The sequence below is a fragment of the Manis javanica genome, chromosome 8 (genome assembly GCF_040802235.1).
Source record: "Manis javanica isolate MJ-LG chromosome 8, MJ_LKY, whole genome shotgun sequence".
NCBI lineage: Eukaryota > Metazoa > Chordata > Mammalia > Pholidota > Manidae > Manis > Manis javanica.
Genome location: NC_133163.1, coordinates 11439072 through 11462186, shown reverse-complemented (window position 1 = coordinate 11462186; position 23115 = coordinate 11439072). Strand labels below are relative to the sequence as shown.

The 23115-nt window shown below is 38.6% G+C and overlaps 1 protein-coding gene across 3 annotated transcripts in view; it reads left to right on the top strand.

The window, feature by feature from the left end:
• Window positions 1-5823: 5823 nt before the first annotated feature.
• Window positions 5824-23115, top strand: part of GOLGA5 (golgin A5) — a 32083-nt gene continuing 14791 nt past the window's right edge. For 2 of the 3 annotated variants that reach the window (XR_012133713.1, XM_036991633.2), the window contains exons 1-6: window positions 5824-6076; window positions 8114-8690; window positions 15995-16228; window positions 17521-17740; window positions 18178-18301; window positions 20570-20773. Coding sequence is in view for 2 of the 3 variants with exons in the window: in XM_036991633.2 (XP_036847528.2) it covers window positions 8144-8690; window positions 15995-16228; window positions 17521-17740; window positions 18178-18301; window positions 20570-20773 (1329 nt within the window). In the remaining variant the exon portion in view is untranslated. The remainder of the gene's footprint in view (window positions 6077-8113; window positions 8691-15994; window positions 16229-17520; window positions 17741-18177; window positions 18302-20569; window positions 20774-23115) is intronic. The other variant, XM_017680575.3, reaches the window with a different exon arrangement.

Here is a 23115-nt window from a genome sequence, read left to right as displayed (position 1 = left end):
ATGTAAGCACCTTCCCTGAGCAGGCCCTTCCTGCTGTGCACCTGTATTGAAATCACAGGTTGGAGGCTGTTCCTAAATTATGTACCTTGTGCTCAGTATATAGATGTAGTCTATGACTTCACGTAAGGGAAATGGACACTAAAGAAATAAACAAGTAACAAAACATATACACATCACATAGATTAAAAATTTGCATAATTGCACAAATTAAAATTACACAAAATAAAAATGTATTATTATCAACATTATAAAGGAAAAGAAAGAGTACCACATAGCCAAGAACAGGACGTAGTTTACTCAGAGTGGCCAGGGGCAGGCCTCTTGAGGGAGCAACTTTTGCTCTAAGACTGAAAGGACAGGAAGGGAGATGGTTGGAGGCAGGGAGCAATGGACATGTGGAGAGGAAATTCCCAGGCAGTGGGAACATCAAGGCCTATATTCCTGAGGGTGAGATGGCTGGACCACGTACATAGGAGGGAAAGCAGTTCATGATGGAATTTGAGATGGAGGCCTAGCACAGATCCTGCAGGGCCTTGTGAACCACAATAAAGAGCCTGGGCTTAATTTTGCAAGGTGTTATTTCATGTGGTAACAAAGAAGTGTATAGATTATTGAGTCACAAAATTTTTTAATTTTTAATATCTATATTAATAATGGTATTTAATAACAGTATTATTTCTAATATAGTTTCATCATCCTCTGCATATTATTTTATGCATTTCAAAACACAATTCTGCAAAGGAGCCCATGTCACAAAGATGGCAAATGTAGGTTCCTTTCTCTCGTAGGAGCTGGGCTGGCCTTCCACAGAATCCCAGCATCTCAGAGCTGGAAGGGACTCCAACAAATTACCCAATACAGAGAGCAAAGGCATTTTAAATTCCCTAGGGGTTTCTCTGAGATACCTCAGAAGCTTCTTGAAGGGAGGTGAGGAATGATCGGGTGAGACTCTGCATATATCCTCTTCCCTGCCCCTACCCTCTTCAACCACACTGTTTAATTAGGACTGCTCTATTTTGATGCATTTTTCACATAGAGCATAGATATAAGATTTCCTTTAAAGAAAGAATTCTGTGGCATAACAGTGATTCACATATACCTTAAAAATCAGTAATGTTCCATTTTACAGATGAGGAAACTGAGGCCCTGACAAAGGCTGTTGTCCATGATGCCAAAACAAGGCACACCATGCTGTTTGTTGGCACCCAAGCACGTGCTGTTTCCAGGACAACAGCAAAGCCTGTTCTCCACCCAGCCCTGATGCCAACATGGAGTTATACAGGGCTCAGAGGCTTCTCAGCAGGAACAAAGCAGGCTGAGGATGGGGACAGAGAGGGCCTGGGATGTTTCATCAGGGCTTGGTGGCAGAGGAGCTCATCTCGGGGAGCAGCTTAGCGTTACAGATGACATGGAAAATATAGAACTGGCCTGTCACATCTAGAGGAACTTACAAACAGGTATGGGAATATAACATTCTGTGCATTATCCAGGGTCAGTTTATGGAGAGATGACATTCTGTGCTCTATAAACAAAAGGGTACAGCAATACTTGTTTTACTTGTCAATTCAGATACGATATACGTACATACCTACAAACATGCACATATCTTTTTAAGCACTAAGTGCCTCCTGCTGCTCAAAGATAAAAATGCACAGAGAGTCAAAATTTTATTCTTCAGATCTGTTCAACAAGGAAGTGAATCACGGAACCCAGGAACTTAAGGAACACAGGAGTCGTCTAACAAGAGTCACGGTATTCCCAGGGAGAGCCTGCGGGGACTGGGCAGGTGACATAATGGAGGAGGGCGGGGTGTGTGTGCGGTTCAAGCAATTCTAAAAGGCAGGTCTTCAAAGACATGAAGAGTACATTTAGTCTCCCAGAGTGTTCAGAGTTTTAGTATTATTTATTTAAAAAAATAATGGATTCTCATGGTATACAGTGCCAAGGGTACATACAAAAAAGGATTCATTGCAAAGTAAACCTCCCTCTCCCTGTGTTGCCCAGCCGAGCTCTCCTCCCAGGAGGAGAGGTAGACTCTACCTGTAAAGATATTTTTACACAAATGATAGCATACTATAAACACCGTTTTTTTTCCTTTTGGATTTTTTTTTCTAGTTTAACTTATCTTGGAGCTCTTTTCATATCTCTACATAAGCTCTTTGTTCTTTTTTGTAAAACAGGTTCATAATATTCCATTGGATGAATGTACCAGTGAACATTTAATTTGTGTCCATGGTTTGCTATTATAAGCAATGCTGTAATTTATAACTTTGTGTATGTCATTTTGCATATGTGTGGGTATATCTGTAGGATAATTTCCTAAAAGTGGAAATTTCTTTCCTTCTTAAAGGGTTATGTGTATTTTTTTAATTGCTTTGAGATTTTACAGACATGCCAAGAAGTTAACAAATGGTAACATAGCATTTAATGAACCTTTACATATGTATCCACACCTATAATCAACACCAAAGTCAAGATGTAGAACATTACCAGCACTATAGAAGCCTCCGCCTTGACCACTCCTGGTCAATATTTGCCTCCCCCAAAGGCAATTACTGGTATAACCTGTACAATCATAGATTAGCTCTGCCTCTTCTTGATCGTCATATAAATGGAATTATCCAGTACATACTCTTTTGGACTGGCTTTTTACCTCAACACTGTCTTTAACTCAACTATGCTGTTGCATGTAGTTAGAGTTTCTTGCTTTTCATTGCACGTGTCTTTTGGTGGACCATTTGTCTTGCATTCATTTTTCTTGAGTGGAACTGCTGACTCATAGGGTAAACCTCCCCCAGGTCATAGAGTGGGCCTACGTTGAGTCTTCCATCAGGAATGCATGAGCGTTCTAGTGTCTCAGTACTTGGTATATACCATCTTTTACACTTTTAACCATGCCAGTGGATGTGTAAAGGCATTTCATTATGATTTTCATTTGCATTTCTCTGATGACTAACAGTGTTGAGCAGTTTTTCATGTTCTTTAGGCCAGCAGGATATTTTCTCTTGTGAAGTGCTTATTTAAGCTATTTTTGTTAGGTTGATTTTTTAAACTGATTTGTAGGGGAGTTTTATGTATTATGGATACAAATACTTTTCCACTATATGTATTGTAAATCATTAGCTTTCCTTTTTACTCTCCTAATTTTTTTTAATGAAAAGAAATTCTTAATTTTAACCAAGTCCAAATTATCAATCTTTTCTTTCATGGCTAGTATTTTGAGTGTGTGTCTTCTACAAGGCTTTTCTGTCTACCTCAAGGTCATGAAGATGTCCTTCTATGGTCTCTTGTAGAAGCTTTGTAATTTTGCATTTCACACTTTGATCTATAATCCTTTCAGAATTGATTTTATGTGTGGTGTAACATAGGGATGTCTTAGTCCATTCCGGCTGCTATAACAAAATTCTATAGACTGGGTGGCTTATAAACAACAGAAATTTATTCCTCACAGTTCTGGGGGCTGAAAAGTCTAAGGTGAAGGCCTCGGCAGACTCTGCCTGGCAAGAATCTGTTCCTATTTGATAGATAACCATGTTCTTACTAAAACTTCACTTGGTAGAAGGGGAAAGGGAGCTCTCTGGGGCCTCTTTTATTGAAAGTTTAATAATCCTATTCATGAGGGCTCTGCCTTCATGACCTACTCATCTCTCAAAGCTCCATCTCCAAATACCATCACATTGGGGATTAGTATTTCACACATTTAGTCTATAGCAAGGGGGTAAGATTCATTTTTTCCCATGTGGATATCAAACTCAGCAAGGGGTTTGTGCATTTTAAGTTTTGATATACCTCTCTACATTGCCCCCCAGAAAGGTTGTATCAATTTGTATTTCTACCATTAATATCAAAGATGGCTATTTTCCCACACTCTTGTCAACACAGTGCAAGTGGATTTTTATGGGCTTTTTTGAGGAGTGAGCGCCTCTGGTGGCATTAGGACAGTGAAGAAGGGAGAAGAAAAAGGCAAATGTTCTTAACCACTGGGTAAAGTTGTAACCTCTCTCTGTTTGCAGTGGTGTTTCTCTGGTTAACCCAACCTGGCCCCAGTGACTTCTGGGTGACAGGTCTCTATATGCTGACTCTGTTAGGGAGTATATATGGGAATTCTTGAAAGATTCTTTTGGGGGCCTGTCCACTGCCAGTATTTTCGACAAGGAGATTTGGCTCTGCTTCAACTTCTTTCATTCTCACCCCTCCAATGGTTAAGAGCACTGTGTCTGGTCACGTTAACCTAGGTTTGAATCCCAGATGTACTACTTACTCTCTGTGTAACCATGGGAAGATTAACTAAACCTCTCTGATATTCAGTGCCTTCATCTGTAACATGGGGGTATGTATTACTCAGATTTCATTAGGCAAGCCATGTTAGAAACAATCCCAAATTTCAGTGGTGTCTAAAAGCAAAGGCTTATTTTTCACTCATGTGACATGTTAGATGTGGGCTGCTTCACATCTCTTTTTCCTTCCAGGATCCATGGAGAGGGAGCAACCTCATCAGGGACAGGCCATTCTTATGAAAGGAAAATGATCAAGAGAGCTGGTGGAAATACATCCTGGCTCTTTACACTTCTGCTCAGATGTGCTGGAAGACACTCCCATTCACATTCCATTGGCCAAAGGACGTCATATGATCAAACCTGACACCAGTGAGGCTAGAAAGGACACTCCTCCCGCAGGATGCATTGCTGTCACATGGCAAAGGTAGTGACCTATGATCCTTAAGAGGAAGAGCTACTTAATAGTTGGGAACAGTACCACCTACCACAGGATAACAACAGTACCTTCCTTATGGTTGTTGTGAAAATCAAATAAGGCAAAACCCATCCACTGCTTAACATAGGTCTCTGCAAGTAACAAGTACTCAAGACCTATTAGATGCTATTATTATTACTTCCTGGTGCTGCTGAAAGTATCTGTTCACTGGACTGGGCTAACGCTGACTTGAGAGTTAGAAAAGGAGTTGTAATTACTCCTAATATTTAATTTGGAGACAATAAAACATTGAGTCTAAGAGGATAGGCTTTATACTAATATAGACTCCTCCTTATTAAGTGGATGATCTTAGACAAGTTACTTAACTTCATTGTGCCTTAGTTTCCTCAACCTGAATATGGGGATCCTTGGGACTCTATTGCAGGCTTGTCATTAGGACCAAATTAGCCCAATTCTGTGTACACAGTAGGTGCTGAGTATTTGTTTAATTACTGAATGCGGATTCTAAACTACACTCAAATATTCAATGAACTATGCATAATATAACTGCAATACTGCTGTATGGAAAGCCCTTAACCGCTCTTTTCAAATCTTTTGGGTCTCAGCTCAGATGTCACCTCCTCAGAGATACCGTCCCTGACCACACTATTTAAAGTGCCTTCCCCCAATCTCTTAGTCACTTCTTCCCACTTTGTCTTTACGACTCTGCTCACTCTCTGAAATTGTCTTGTTCATTCATAGGTTTAACATCTGTCTCTGCCACCAGAAAGAAGGCTCATCAGGGATTTTGTTTTCCGTATTCCCATCACTTGTCCTGGGCCTCAGTATCCTCATCAGGAAAAGTGGAGGGCTAAAGAGGAAGGGGACGAGGTGAAAGCTAGGCAGTCCCCCTGAGCCCTGCGCCCTGCCCAACTCTAGCCTCTGACGTCCCTCAGGCCGACACCACGTCTAGCCTGCGGCGGTGAGGCCCCGCCCATGTGGGCGTGGCCCCAATGTTGTGCAGGCCGCGTGCAGACGGTCGTCCACTGGAGGCGAGGTACGTCACACGCACGCAGGCCCTACCCTTCCCTACCTCGCCACAGGCGGAAGAAGGGCGTGTCCAGGCGCTAGGTCCCCACAGCCGCCGGCGCCGACGCCTGAATCGCCTCCAGGTGGCTGATCCGCCCCTGGCCGCTCAGGCAGTTCGAAAGCCACTCTGTTTGGGGTCCTCGTCGCCCTTCCACGTCTCCCGGAAGAGCAGCAGGGCCGCTGCGGGTCCGGGACCAGGTTCCATCAACCTGGTCCCTCTCCGGGCCGACTGCTGTTGTGGGGAGAGGCCCAGGAGGGCGGCGAGGCCGCAGCGCAGCCAGTCCGGAGTCCTCAGGTGAGGCGGTAGCGAGGGTCTAGCGGGGCCGGACTGGTGTGCTTGGGGAGTTAACGGCCTTACGGGGCTAGCGTCCCGTTAGCGGAGGCTCTGGTCTCCCCACCTTGTCCGGGGCTGAGGAAGGGGGCAGGAGAGCCGCCTTAGGGTTCAGCCAACGTTTAGTGAATTCCCTTTCCTCCCTCCATACACCCGCAGCCTGTTTAGCCTCCTGTCCGCCTCCAGAGGCTCATTAGCGTGGGTGGAGAGCCAAGTGCGGGTGTGTACTCTCCTGCCTGGGGTCCACTGACGACAGACTACCTGGGGCCGATCGACTGACCATCCGCGTCCCCGTGTGGACTCCTGGCCTTCGAAGCAGGCCCCGCCGCCGCCTTCTGCAGATCCCTCCCCTTCACGTTCCACGCACTCACCCTCTCTTAACCTCCGTGTGGACCATTTTCTGGGGCAGTGCCTGAGGAATTATTTGAGGGCTCTGTACCCCTGAAGCCTGCTAGAATTGTTTGTCAGTGCGGCAAGTTCCCAGAGCCCATCTTAGTATTTAATTGGATAATCAACATTAAGGAACAGGCTTTTGTTTTAAAGATCTTACTAACTTTAAAGTGGGAGGTGAGATATAAGGAATTAATAAGGGTATTTTGATTGCTTTATTGGGAGAGGTAATTTGCCTCCCAGTCACCTTTAGTGTTTGCTTGAGAATAATACTTTACATCTGTAGGGAGTTTTCTATGTTACAGAGCATTTCTCCTCCATTTTTGATTTCACCTAAACTCTGAAATACACAGGCATATAGTAGTCCTCATTTTGTAAGGAACAGGTTTAGAGAGTGGGTTTCTTCTTGAGATTATTAAAATACTGAGAGGCTAAATGGGGAAGACAGGGGCTAAAAAGTGGATTTGGCTGACTTATTTTGGAGTATCTGAGCTGCCATCTAAACTCTGGGATCTTTCAAAACCTTTTTCCCATTTGTGAAAAAGAGATAAGGCCACTTGCTGCATAAATGTGTTTGTGAAAATTATGTGGATAAAGATAATGTTTGCATGGCATCTGACATAAAGGTTAATTCCATTCAGCAGTGTTTAAGGGTGCCTACTGTGTGCTGGGAATTCATTGGTGAGCAAAACAGGCATGGCCTTTATTCACCCACTCCCCTCCTCCCTCTTCTCAATAAGGAGAGGGGGGGAAAAAATAAAAATTTACAGTTTGTGATGGAAAAGAATAGCATATGAACAGAGAATGATAGGACCTAATTTGGATGGAAAGAAAGAAAACTCTTTTTTGAAGCAGATGACATTCAAGTGAAGACTAAGAATGACTTAACCATGAAAGCACTCCCAGCAGAAGGAACAATGTGCACATTCAAGATACGGTTGTTCACTTTTTTATACAGTACTCTTTCGTTTGTATCACTGGCACTAATTACCTCATCACTATTCTGATTCATTCTAGGACTGCATAAGTATACTCAAATATATGTATCAAATACATGACTATACAATCATTTTTAAAATTCTGAACTTAGCTTACTGTGCACATAGTAGGTGCTGAGTATTTAAACTATTGAAGGTGTATTTCAGACAGATTGTGTGTGCACACCTAAGTTATCCATAATAGGGCTGCATCTAACACAAAGATAGATTTTGTATTAGAAGTTTCTTCAAGTTTCAGCATCTTCAATTTCAGAAAACTATTGTTTTCATTTGTGCTGGAATTTTGCCATATTTGTTTTTGCTGTTTGGATGCTTTTACTACATAAATGCTTGTCTTTTGTTGAAATAGGAGTAAGAACAATGGTAGTAGTTGTAAATATAATAGCAACTACTGAAATAAGTGCCTGCTGTGTGTCAGGCATTTAGCAAAGTGTTTCATAAAGTCATCTTAAAACCATCCTATAATGTAAGTTCACTTATTTTCCTCATTTTCTAGGTAAAGTTTCTCAGTTTCAGTTAATTTGCCCAGGGTTATGTAGCTAGTAAGAGGCAGGACTATCTGACTCCAGAGCCTGGTCTTAACTGCTGTGTTCACTTTATGTCCTTTTTACAGGTTCACCGGTAGGATTTTTCTGCTACCATCATGTCTTGGTTTGCTGATCTTGCTGGAAAGGCAGAAGACCTTTTAAACAGAGTTGATCAAGGAGCTGCAACAGCTCTCAGTAGAAAAGAGAACACCAGCAACATCATATACAGCAAAAATACTGACCTTTCTGAACTTAACCAGCAAAATACAGATTTGACTTACCAGACTGGGCCTAAAGCTACTTACATTTCCTCAGCAGCTGATAGCATTAGAAATCAAAAAGCCACCATTTTAGCTGGCACTGCAAATGTGAAAGTGGGATCCAGGACATCAGTGGAGGCCTCCCATCCTGTTGAAAATGCATCTGGTCCTAGGCCTTCATCCCAGTTTGTTCGAAGAAAAAAGTCAGAACCTGATGATGAGCTTCTGTTTGATTTTCTTAATAGTTCACAGAAGGAGCCTGCTGGGAGGGTGGAAATCAAACGAGAAAGGGGCAAGACACCTGTCCCTCAGAGTTCTCAGACAGCAAGTGTCAGTTCTGTGAACACCAGTGTAACCACCACCAAAACCATTGAAGAAAATCCTTCTGGGAGCCAAAACCATGGTAGTTAATCAGTCCTCTGTTTCTTTTAGAGTTAAGCAAATTGGATGTGTCATTGTAGCCTAAAGAAGTATTACCTGTCCCCAGTGGTGTAAGGGCAGCCTCTTTGAAATGTGAGGTAAACAAGGGAGATTGCATGGAATCCTATTAGTATACAGTTATAGCAAGGACCTTTGGTTGTTTGTAGGGGAACTTTATCCTGTGCAGCATCTAAGAAGTCTGTCCAAAATAATTCTCTGAGATGTTTTGAGATAGAAAAAAGACAGTTTTTAAAATCTAAAAACAATTTTGAATTTGAGACTATCTCAATTCATTTCTTTTTGTCGTTGGCATTGTAAAAATGACAGGAGACTATACTCCACACATATTCTGAATTATGAGTTCTTGCTTGTTTTCCCTACATCTCCCAGAAGTAAAGCTGAAAGACTGAACCTCCCAAGCTGAAGGGTTGAAGATGTTGACCTAGTGATGAAATGGGAGCTTAGAATTCTGGTTTTCAGTTGTTTAATTTACTGTGAAATTATCTCTATCTGTACATCATCTCACCTGAAAAAATGTGGCTAATTCAAGCACCTACTATTTTAAATAGCAATAACCATGATGGGTTATTGCAGGGAAACTATATAAATTTGATGATTGATGGAAGCTTGTTTTGTTCTCAAATGCAATAGCTTCTCGGTCTTGGTTATTAGTTAATAAATAAATAAGACCTGTCCTGCTATTAAATAAGTAAAAAGTGGCAAAGAGGCAAAGATTTTGGACTTTCAAGATAGGAGCATGTAAGAGCAGTTGATTATGTACATAAACTCCCAAGTTTCTTCTCAGCTATTTGATTAGTTATACAAACATTTATCGAGAACCTACTAGGTGCCAGGATAAGAAGTGAATGGTTCGGGATCTAGTGGGTGAGATAGACTCGTAAACAGATAATTTATGTATAATGTCGTAAGTGCAGTAATTGGCATGGTCACAGTGTTACGGAAACATAAAGGAGAAGGTAACTAATTGAGAAAGATTTATCAGGTAAGGATTTACAGAGGGCCTGTAACTTCAGCTGGGTCTTAAAAGAACAAATAGCAGTTTTCCAGGTGACGAGGGGTTGGTGATAGTATTCCATGCAGATTCTTTAAAAGTTTGGTAAAATAGGTGTCCTAGGACCAGTGATTATGAGATGAACAACATTAAGGAAATTTAAGCTAGCAAAGAAAGTTGGGACCAGTGTGTAAAGGGGCCTCTTTGTGAAGGCTCTTGTATGCCACTGTTCACTTGTTTAAACCCATTATTCCTATAAATCATTCTTAAAAAGTGGTCTCTGGCCAGCCTGCATTAGAACCACTTGTGTGATTCATAAAAAAATGAATTACTGGGTGCCTCCCCAAACCCCCTTAATCAGATTTTCAGGAAAAGGCTCCTGGGATGGAGTCAGGCCGTCTGAATGTTTTGTTCTCCAGGTGGTTTCTAGGCCAGTAGAAGTTGAAAGTGGCCTAACAATGTGATGCTAATAGAGGTTTAAGCCTAAAGTTGACATGAATTATTTTTTTGCTTTTAAGGAAAACAGCTTACATTTAACTGTGAAGGATGGATCAAAGGAAATAAGTTAGAACCAGTTAATACATTAGAGTTACTGAAAATTAAGTTTTGTTTCTTTAGGGCAGGATCTCAATCTTGGGACATTTTGGACTGAATAATTCTTTTTCATTGTAGCAGCTTCCCTGGCCCTTAACCCCTGAGATGCCAGTAGCATCCCAAGTTGTGGCCACCAGAAATGTCTCCATATATTGCCAAATGTCCCTTGGGGGGACAGAATTGCCACATGTTGAAAATCAATGCCCTAGGATGCCTAGAAATGCTTAAAAATGAAATTGCTGAGTTATAGGGTGTGGTGGTATTTAACTACACTAGTAACACCAACATTTTCCCAAGACATTGTCCCGCATTTATACTTCACCAGCTGTAATTAAGAGTTTCTACTCTGCATTCTCATCAACATTTGATGTTTTCAATATGACTTTTTATGTTTCTCTAATAAGGTATGAAAAGGTTTATTTTTATTTTTTACTTCTCTTATTACAAATGAGGTTGAGCATCTAATATTTGACTATTCAGGTTTCACCTTCTGGGAAGTACCTATTCAAGTTTGTTGATCAGTTTTTTCCATTTGGTCATTTGTCTTTTTCTTTATTGATTCACATATTCTTTATGTATTCTAGATGGCAATTCTTTCCCATCTTCCTTCCAGTTTTACCATCCCCAAACCATGGTGTCTCAATGAATAAAGGTCTGAATGTAGATGAATGTATCAATTTTTTCTTTATGGTTTGTATTTATATATTAGAAAAATTTTCCCTACCCTAAAGTCATGAAGATACTTTCATATATTTTAAGAATTTTATAGCTTTGCCTTCATGTTTTTATGAAATGGTATGAGGTAGGCATCTAACTCCACTTATTCCTGTGTATCAGTAATCTCAGCATCATTCACTGAAAATGTTTCCTTTCACTATCAGCAGTACCACCTCTGTCTTATGTAGAGTATCCATCTATACGTTGCTGTCTGGGCACTTACTTCCATTTCATTGGTCTATTTGTTGATATCTCATAAAGCAATGTCTACCATCTTGTTTTTTTTCAAGAATGTTTTGGCTATTCTTGGACTTATGTACATCTATATTCATTTTAGACTTCACCAAGTTTTACAAAATTCTGTTGGTCTTTTGATCGGCAGTCCATTGCTTCTATCTTAGTTGGGTGAGAATAGCGTCTTTACAATATTGAGTTTTCTAACCCATTAATATGTTATAATTTCAACTTATTTTTTAAATGTCTTTCATTAAGATTTTATGATTTTCTCCATTAAGGTTTTGCATACTTTTTGTTAGATTTATTCCTGGGTTGTTTATTTTTTTTTGAAATTACTATAAATGGCATCCTTTTAAAGTTTTTACTTTGTTGCTGCTCTGTTGGTTTTTGGCACACAGCAACCTAGATAGCTCTTAATCTTATTTTTCTGTACATTCATGTAGATTTTCAACAACACAGTATTATCTGTGAATAATGACAGTTTGGTTTCTTCTTAAACTTTTATCTTTTAAAAAAAATCTTTTCCTTGATTTGCTGCATTGGCTAGGACTGAAAACCAATTTTGTATTATGTTCCTTGTCTTAAATGAAATACTTTGACTGTTTCATGAAATAGGGTGTTTGGTTAGGTTTTTCATAGTACTTTTTATAAAGTGCTCAGGAAAGTTTCCATATATATCTAGCTTGAGTTTTTATGATGAATTTTAGCAATTATTTTCCTGTATGTTCAAGATATCATATGATTTTTCTTCTTTAATATTAATAAGATATACAAATCAATTGATTTTTTAAATATGTAAAACCAAACTTAACTTTCAGCTTGCTAATATTCTGTTTACAGTTTTGCATTTACTTATTAAGTGAGATTGACCTGTAATATTGTTAGGTTTTAGTATAACAGCTATGTTAGCATTATAAAATGAATTGGAAAGTGTTCCCTATTTTTCTTCATTATTTGATCTAAGACTAAGATTATTCCCTGAATGTTGTCTAGAACTCATTGTTAAAACCATCATAGGGCCTGGGGTATTCTTAGTGGAAGATTGTAACTAACAATTCAGTTGGTTCTCCATTTCTTCTGGTTTTGGTGAGTTATATTTTTTTTTCCTAAGAATTTGTCTACTTCATATACACTTGGGATTATATTTATTTTACTTAATTTCAGGAAAATAATGAAGGTGTCAAGCTAAAAATTAACACAGTCAGACACTAATCATTTACAATAATCCTGCAGAAACCAAAGTTTGATCACAGATACTACCTGAAGAATATCAATATTTGGTAGGGTGCCAAATGCCTATTTTTGAAAACAGCATTATTAAAGTATTCCTGACATACAATAAATTACACATATTTAAAGTATATAGTTTGATGGGTTTCAGTATCATGTAAATTTAAAAAATTAATGGCATAATGTTTATAACATCTCCCTCAGAAGACCTTTTTTGGTTATATTGATCCTTTCATATATTTCTTTTCTATTTCTGGTCTTATTGTTCATTTCTGCTTCTTTTGGGTTTATTTTGCTGTTTCTATAATCCTGAAGATGGATGTATAACTTATTTTCTTCCTTCCTTGAATTTTTTTTTTTTTTGCCACTGGTTTGTTCTTTTTATTGTTCAATCAGATATTATCTTACAATTTGTGTTCATTTAAAAAGCACATCTCTAAATCTTATTTCATTCCTCTCCTATCCAGCCTATCTTTTTCATTTTTGACATGTATCTTTTTTTATATTATTTCTTTTTTTTAAGGTATTCTTGATATACACTGTTATGAAAGTTTCACATGAAAAAACAATGTGGTTATTACATTCAGCCATGTTACCATGTCCCCCCCATACTCCATTGCAGTCACTGCCCAACAGTATAGTAAGATGCCAAAGAGTCACTGTTTGCCTTCTCTGTGCTACACTGTCTTCCCCAAGATCCCCCCCTACACCGTGTGTGCCAGTCATAATGCCCTCAATATCATTCTTCCTCCCTCCCAAGTCACCATCCCCCACCCCTCCCCTTTAGTAACCACTGGTCCCTTCTTGGAATCTGTAGTCTGTTGCTGTTTTGTTCCTTCAGTTTTGCTTCATCATTATACTCCACAAATGAGGGAAATGATTTGGTACTTGTCTTTCGGTGCCTGGCTTATTTCACTGAGCATAATATCCTCCAGCTCCATCCATGTTGTTGCAAATGGTAGGATTTCTTTCTTTGTTATGGCCAAATAGTGTTCCATTCTGTATATGTACCTCATCTTCTTTATCCATTCGTCTACTGATAGACAGGTAGGTTGCTTCCAATTCTTGGCTATTGTAAATAGTGCTGCAATAAACCTAGGGGTGCATATGTCTTTTTCAAACTGGGCTCTTGTTTTCTTAGGGTAAATTCCTAGGAGTGGAATTCCTGGGTCAAATGGTATTTCTATTTTTAGTTTTTTGAGGAACCTCCTTATTGCTTTCCACAATGGTTGAACTAGCTTACATTCCCATCAGCAGTGTAGGAGGGTCCCCTTTCTCCACATCCTCACCAGTATTTGTTGTTTAGTCTTTTCGATACTGGCCATCCTAACTGGTGTGAGGTGATATCTCATTGTGGTTTTTATTTGCATTTCCCTGATAATTAGTGATGTATGGAGCATCTTTTTATGTGCCTGTTGGCCATCTGAATTTCTTTAGAGAATTGTCTCTTCATATCCTCTGTCCATTTTTTAATCAGGTTATTTGCTTTTTTGTGTTGAGGCGTGTAAGTTCTTTATACATTTTGGATGTTAACCCCTTGTTGGATATGTCATTTACAAATATATTCGGTCATGCTATAGGATGCCTTTTTGTTCTGTTGGTGGTGTCCTTTGCTGTACAGAAGCTTTTTAGCATGATATAGTCCCACGTGTTCATTTTTGCTTTGCTTATGTTTACCTTGCTTGAGGAAATGCATTCAGGGAAAAGTTGCTCATGTTTATATTCAGGAGATTTTTGCCTATGTTGTCTTCTGAGAGTTTTATGGTTCCTTCCCTGAATTTTTAATGTAAATATTTAAGACATAAGTATCCTTTTAAATATACTTTAGATATATTCCAGAAGTTTGTATACTTTCTTTTTAAAATCTTTATTTTGGAAATTTTCAACATACCAAAGTAGAGATTGATGACACTATTATCCAGCTACAGTAATCAACAGCTCATACCCATTGTTGTTTCATTTATACCCTCCCATTTCCTATCCTTTTTTCTCTTACTTCCGCAGAATTATTTTGAAGCAAATCACAGATCTTGTATCATTTCTTTGATAAATATTTCAGTTTATTGCTCTAAAAAATAGCAAGCTTTAAAAACAAACATCCATACCATTATCACCTTAAAATTTAATAATTCTGTAGTATCACCAGGTACCTAGTTAGCATTCAGATCTATGTCTCAAGATTTTTTACATATATCAAAATGCAGAAATCTTAGCTATACAAATGGCTCTACCTGTAATTTTTTGCACTTTAGGTTTGTTTTTGTCTGTTCTAAAACTTCATATAAATCAGACTCTGTAGTATGTATACTTATCAGATTTCTTTTACTCAACATGTTAGTAAGATTCAGCCAAGTCATTGAGCATATCAATAATTTGTTCTTTTTTATTGTTGTGTAGTGTCCTATTATATGGATATACCACAATTTATCTGTTCTCTTTTTGGACATTGGAATTGTCTCTAGTTTTTGGTTATAAATAAAGCTGCTATAAACATTTTTTACTTGTCTATTTGTTGGAACGTATTTTCATGCCTCTTAAAATACCTAGGAGTGGAATTACTAGGTCAAATGCTAGATGCATTTCATAAGAAGTTGTGAAAACCTTTTTCCACAGTGATTATGCCATTTTATACTCCCACCAGCAATCTGTGAGTGTTCCAGTTGCTCCATGTCCTCACTAACATTTGGTGGTGTCTTTTTAATTGTTGCCATTTTAGCTGGTTTTAATTTACATTTTCTTGATCATTAAAGATGTTGAGAACTTTTTCATCTGTTTATTAATCATTTATCTTCCTTTGTAAAGTATCAAATCTTTTGCCCATACAGCTATTGTCTTAGTCTGTTTTATCATTTATATATAGTTCATTTTTTAGCACAGACCAATTTTTTTTACGGTAAGTAAAAAGTGTATTTGTACCACTGTAACAAAAACAAGATCTCAATTCATGAGTTTATCTCTGGGTAAGGCATTTTAGATCCCAGTTTGGTGTATACCAGTTTGCTCTGACCTGTTTTTACTGTCCTTGCCTTGAAGCTCACAGCTCTTCTTTTGTGCCTTTCAAATCTTTTCAATGTTAAGACTTCCCTTTTCTTTCAGAAATGGTTTGGCGACAAAAGAGAAACTGAAACCCTTTTTACCTAAAGCCAACCACTTAAATTATTTTTGATTTTCTCTTTCCTAGAACTCTGTCTATTCTTTCAGTGAACTGAATGATACCTATTCATTGACATCATTATGATATTGGTGGTATTATAAAGATATCTGTTCTTCATCATCATTCAGTGTGTCCAGACTTTGAGGATCCTTAGAGGTCTATAGGCTCCATGTGTGAGAATGAAATTTTATCAGAGGGAAGTCTGTTGAGAATATAAGTTTATTTTTTATGGTATTTTAGCTGTAGCAGACAACTTGAGCTAAAAAGCAATCTACCAAAGTAAGTTACTAATGTGTATGTAGTGAGCATCTCAATGTAACAAAAACGTGTTCTTTTTTTCCAGAAACCTCTAACTCTAATAATTCAGATTCTGGCCATGAAGCCCAAGAGGATTCTTCAAAGGAAAATGTCTCATCAGATACTCCCTGTGCTGATCACAACCCAGCACCTCCTGATGGCGGCAAGTCACACGAACTATCTAATCTTCGACTGGAAAATCAACTGCTGAGGAATGAAGTTCAATCTTTAAATCAAGAAATGGCCTCATTACTTCAAAGATCCAAGGAAACTCAAGAAGGTAGAACTGTATTTAAATTGTCCAGAATTAGGAATTTAACATTTCAAAAATAAATTAAAAACTTGATTGTATCTAAACTGTTAGAAATATTTTTCTAATAAATAAGTAAAATAATGTTTTCATAGAAACACAGGGCTCCGATTTGGAAACGGGACCAGTCATCCACCAACCCAAAGCAGGGAACATTGGCTTGTTTGGTCATTCTTTAGGAACCATAAAGATTAAGGGCTGAGAAGAACAGAGCATTAATAATCATATGATTCATTTGGTTGATTTATTTTAAACCTTCAAGGGGGGCACCTGTTCATGAACCAAAGGTGGATATAGAGTGGTAGACGCTAGTACACAAGGTCACAGTATTGCCCTGCTCTGGGGGATATCAAGTGAATGTGGAACTCATTTTGCATAGTACTTGCTGGCATCGTGCAGTGAAGTGGTCCTACAGTAGGAAACTCAGATCCCTCAGAAATAGGTAATTAAAAAGTGAATAATCCCATGGCTGAGTTAGTGGTCGGGGATATGAGAGTGTTAATAAGCGTAGCTGAGGAGAAAACAAAAGACACCTCTGCCTTGGCCACTGCGGTGATCAGAAAGGAGTGCAGGGACAGTGGGAGAAGTTTTGCCAAGACATGGATGGAGGCCCACAAGAGTGCAACTGGAAGATAGTTTAAGACATTAGAAAAAGCTTCACCTTACCTACACTAATGTGGACAGAAATAGAGCTTCTCCTGATATCCTGTAGCATTTGCTTCAATATTAAATTTTTTAAAAATTTTGCCAGCAAACTGCAGTTACAGATGGTATATGAGGGTATGCTCTGCTCTTTTTGCATCAGTTTCCTAGGTTAAAAGAATAGCATCTTTTTTGCCACAGCAGTTGAAAGAAAGGTTTTTTCCTGTATTTATCTTCAGGTTTTGTTTTTGTTTTGGTCTTACTAGGATGTACATTATCTACCCCTGCTTTGAATTTGCATTCTTCCCTAACTGGCAGAAGTCTGCAGATTCACTGACTGATTCAGTGTTGTAGACTCACTGTTCTACTGGTTTCAGCTCCCAAATGCATCATGATATAGCTGCAGATGTAGAACAGCTAGTGTGTCTAGCCTATTAGCTGTAATATAGATGTGAGCGTTGGCCTTGAAAAATGAGTGTCCTTTTTTGAGCAAAAAATTTGAAGATATTTTTAAGCTCCTAATTTTGGCAATAAGTACTAACAGGACTCAAAGGAGAAGCTATGTATGCCCTGAGAATGATACGTTTGCTTGAATATAGAAACTTCTTTTGTTTTTTTAGAATTAAACAAAGCAAGAGCAAGAGTTGAGAAGTGGAATGTTGACCATTCGAAGAGTGATCGAATAACTCGAGAACTTCGAGCCCAAGTAGATGACCTGACCCAAGCAGTGGCTGCAAAGGATTCCCAGCTGGCTGTACTGAAAGTGAGGCTACAGGAAGCCGACCAGCTGCTGAATACTCGCACAGAAGCCTTAGAGGCCTTACAGAATGAAAAATCACGGTAACTAATTTATTAATCATGAGAAAATGAGCTAGAATGATTCTCTTTCCAATACAAGTAATGATAAGCATTGTAATGTATGCTACCCTATGAAAATCTACCTTGTAGAAATTTACAAGAGGGAGAATCTTTTGGTAATATTAGACGTGTGTGATTAAAAATTGATTTATTTGAATCGAGATGCATTGTTAGGAAAAATATTTGAAGAGCAGTGTCATTAATCTCTCAACATATAATGAATGAGTTGTGGTATGTGCTTATGTGTGGATGCCCAAAAATATAGATTACATTCCATGAAAAGGGAAAAGGATTTATTTACGAATATTTTAGCCAAACCATCTTTTTGGTGCCAGCAAGCCAGTGCTGTAGGTATTACTCTACCTTGTCGATTGTACACTGTGGAAAAGAGTTATTTCAAGTGATGTATTTTCTTTTAGAATAATACAGGATCACAGTGAAGGTAGTAGCCTACAGAATCAAGCTCTGCAAACCCTTCAGGAGAGACTGCATGAAGCCGATGCCGCTCTGAAGAGAGAGCAGGAGAGCTATAAGCAAGTGCAGGTTGGAATGGGGGACAACAGACTTTTTTTATTTGGATGAGGGGAAAATGACTATGCTGTTTCACATTTACCCAAATTCTGCAGCACGTTTCAGAAAATTGTTTCTGTGTCAAAAGCCAAGTGTTTGAAAATTCAGCTTGATTCTGCTAAATTTATTTAATTTTATGTATTGAAATACAGTTGAAGTAGTTAATATTCATTACAGATCGACATCATTTAATTTAATTTTGTTGTGCAACCAACATTACCATTATTTGATTGGGGTATTTTGTTTATTCTTTCTATTTAAGCATTTTCTGAGTCCAATTTAATCTTACTAATTTTTTTCCAGAGAAAATTATACATAATATTTAGAGTTTTACTCTTAAATGATTATTTGTATCCAGTTGAGTGATTCTCAACCCTCTCTACACATTAGAATAATCTGTGCAGCTTTTAGTACTTCTGAGCTGATTCTGCACTCCCAGAGAGTCTGATCCCATTGTATGAGGTAGGGCAGAGGCATTGCTGTTTTGGGTTTACTTAGCAGATGTATTTGTGAGGTATTCAGGTTGAGAACCTCTAGGCCAGGTGTTCTTTTCAACAGACAAAAATAGTTTGGCCCTGAAAATAAATATGAGCTAATGTGGGTTTTAAAAAATTTGATTGATATATTTTATTTAACACTGTATATCCAAAGTACCATCATCTTCTCATGAGTTAATATTAAAAATTATTCATGAGAAATTTTACATTTTTTTGCCTACCGATTATTTAAAATGTGTATTTACAATTAATTCAGTCATTAAATTTTCTTCTGAAATACTCTCTGTATTTATATTTCATAAAATTTACAGGTGGAAAAATAAATTCACAGAACCAAGTTATTCTCCACATACTCAGAAGTTCTCCAATAACGGACGTTCCTCAAAAAGTTAACCATAGAGTTACTATATGACCCAGCTGTCCTGTCCTAGCTGTATACCCAAGAGAACTGAAAATATATGTACACACAAAAACTTGTACACATATATTCATAGCAGCATTATTCATAATAGCCCCAGACTGGAAACAATACAAATGTCCATCAGTTGCTGAATAGATAAATAAAATGTGGTATGTCCATATCAGGAGATATTATTCATCTATGAAAAGTAGAAAAGTACTGATTCATGCTTCAACATGGATGAGCCTTTAAAACATGTTAAGTGAAAGAAGGCAGATATAAAAGGCCACATTTTGTAGGATTCCATGTATATGAAATGTCCAAAATAGGCAAATCTGTAGAGAAAGTAGATTAATCATTGCCAGGGGTGGGGAGGGAAGGACAAGTAGAGGATTTCTTTTTGGGGTAAAAATGTTCTGAAATTAGGTAGTGGTAGTAGCACAACTCTGAATACACTAAACCCACTAAATTGTACCCCTTCAAAGGGAATGTTGTGGGTGAGAATTGTATCTCAGTAAATCTGTTGTTTATTGAATTGAGAATTTTTATGTTTAAATTTAAATAAACTTGGAAGTTCAAATTTCAGTTGTATTAGACACATTTCACATGCTCAGTGGACATCAGCAGTAGTCCTCTTGCTCCTTTTCTTCAAAACAGACATTAATAGTAGATCAGCAGTTTGTGGGCTTTAGTAATTGGTGATAGATAGTTCTTACTATCACTAAATGCTTTCTGACTTCGCCTCCCCTGAGTTTGTTGGCAGTGGGAGCTTTGGAGACTAAAGGTAATCCATAAATAACTCTCAGAACTAGATAGGCTGTGTATTTTTAGAGTATGCTTTTAAAGTTTCTTAAGCTATAAAATTACATTAAATAGTTTGTTAGAAAATTTAAAATAAAGGGAAAACGTAGCAACGCTCTTAGAAATGATGTAGCTGTTTGCTTATCTGTCATTTGTGTTCTAATGGACTTTGTGGTTTTCTGTAGATCTCTTATCTATTGATTAGCTCAGATCAAATCAGCCCTAATCTCTAAGTGACCAGATTCACCTGGGAAATTTAGAAAACAGATTTCCAAGCCCAGTCTTGGAAATGCCAATTAAGTAAGATTGGGAAAGTCCTTGGGTGGCTGTATTTTTAACAAACTCCCTGGTTAAATTCGATGCCATGTTTGGGAGCCACAAAGCCAGAATCCCTATCTTCAGTCCTAATGAATGAAACATTTTTTTATTTCCCTGTTTTGTTGTTGGGCCAAGTTAATAAATCCCATAAGATACATGAGTGGATAGTCATAAAATATATCTCAAGGCAAAATGGTATAAGTGTGATACAAAATTTTGTCACAGAGTGAGTTCACTGCACGGCTTAATAGAATGGAAGTGGAGCGTCAGAATTTGGCAGAAGCAGTTACTGCGGCAGAAAGAAAATACTCGGAGGAGAAGAGGAGAGCTGATGAGCTACAGCAGCAAGTCAAAATGTGTAAGTCCAACCTGGAATCGTCTAAGCAGGAATTAATTGACTACAAGCAAAAAGCTACTAGAATACTCCAGGTAAGCATGAAGTGTACACATTTGAATGTTAAGGTGGGCAGTTAACTGGGAGACACTTTGAGACTTACCATCTGGGAGATGGTTTGCTTGTGTTTGAACGGGTTGGCTCACTTCAGGCACCTTACTCTACCTGAAAATCGTATAGAAAGGATGAAATGTCCCTTGTTCCTGCCACTTTTTTTCTTTTAACTTAAAATTCATTGTGCCACTACCTAGTTCAGATCTTCAGCCTATCACCTTAATCACTGTTGGTAAACAGTCATTTTACTCTTCCTTGTTGATCCTCTGTTGAGTTTTTCCGAGCAGCTGGTCTGGACCTTGCCAGAATTGCCTCACCTAGCTTCCCCTCCCTCGGACCGAAGGTGACCAAGCTTTCTACCTTATAAAGAAGATTGCTGTCACCTAATGTAGTTGTCAACTTTGTTTTCCTTTGCTTCTCTTATCAGAAGGAAAATGTGTCCTTTTATTTCTTTTTCCAGGATAATTTTTCTGCCTGTGCATTGATTCCATGTCCTCTCACCTCATGTAAGCTGCTTCTCCATAAGTCTGTCTCCTTCCTCTTTATCTTTCTCTTTTCTGCCTTCTACTGACCCAGCTTACTCAAGAGCACATGGTTACTTAGTGGAGGAACAAAGACTAGATCTTGGAACTCCTGCCTAATATAAAAGCAATCCTGGCTTTTTTGTATCACTTTGATTCCATTTCCCTGTTCTCCTCTCAAAGTCACACTTAACAGAATATACTGTCTTCATTTAGAACTGTTAACTTTAACTCCTCCATGTAATTTCTGCCCCTTCTGCATTTCTGAAATTGTCTTCACAGAAGTCTTTAATGACCTAAGTATGTATTTTCAGTTTCAGTTTCCACATCCTTTGATGTTGGTTTTGGTCGAGTGTCCAACACTTCCTGCTGTCTTGAAGCTCTTGCCTCCTGGTGCCACTCACGCTGTCCTAGCTCTCTACCTCTCTCACTGCGGCTTCTGCCTCTGTTGGGCCTCTTCCTCTCAAATTCTGTTCTAAACCCTCTTTTTTTATTCCTTTGCATCGTCACATACTCTGCTTCTATCTGTCATGTCTGTGTGACTTCAGCATGTTTCCAATCCTAACTTCCTGATGCGCTTTAATGGCATGCCACACTTCTCTACTTGGGATATTCCAACCCCAGGTCAGCTTCCCCCTCTTTCTCCATTTGGTAAATATTTTTGCCATCTTCCCAGACACAGAGCTAGAAACCACAGTGCCATTGTGATTACCCTTTTCCTTATTCCCTTATCTCCTGTTGGCTATGAACACTTCTTTGGTTCTATTTTCACAAAATGTCATATGTATGTCCCCCAACCTCTTCTTTCTAATTATTTTTGCTGTATCACAGTAATTAGTTGATTCACTTAGAAGATCCTGAATGAGTACCTAACTATTCACTAGGCACTGTGATAGGTGTTGAGGATACAAAGGTCAAAAGATGTGTCCTCTTTCTTCAAGGAGGGTACAGTTTAGTGGAAAGACACAGAGGTAATTGATATGATGAAGTCATTGATGCAATAAGTCCTTAAAATCTGCCTGGGGATGCCAGGGATCACCGGAGGTGCGGTATAAAAAAGGATGAGCAGGAAGGCTGTGGTGGGGAAAAGATTTGGGATATAACAGCCTGTCCCAGAGCGTCAGGGGCCTGAGGGAACACAGCCTATTTAGTGGACTACAGCTAGTTCCTTCGCTGGAGCATGAAGGATCAGCAGTCAGGAGGTAGGTGGGTAGAAGCCATATCATGGAGGGCCTTACGTACCATGCAGAGGAGTTTTGGTTTTAGCTTAAAGGTGATGGTAGCAGCAGGAGGTTGGGGAGGTTGAGAATTTAAGCAGCATGATCGGATTTGCATATAGGACTATGGCAGTGATAGGGGGTTAGGGGGAAGCTGGACCTCTGTCTAGTTTATTGTGTTGAATGCATTTGAAGGGATGAGGAGTGAGATGGTGGTATATAGATGGTAAAGAGGCAAGTATCAAAAATAATGGTAAGAATTGAGGAGGAGCTGATCTCAGTTTGTGCCACTGAGGAAAGCAAATGGGACAGCTAAGAGAGAGAGCCTTGAAGATTTAATTGGAGGAAGGCAAAATGGCAAATGGAATCTGGGATGATTCCAGGTTCCTGGTTTGAGTGTAGGAATGATGTTCCCCTATACTACAGAAGGGAAAACAGACATGAAGTAATGACAAGTTATGTTGAGTTTGCAAAATTGCTGTGACATTGAAATGAAAGTTTCAAGAAGGCAATCAGAAATAGAGGCCTTACGCTCAGACCAGGGGTCTGGGCATTAGTCGTGTGGAAATACACACACGTACATGT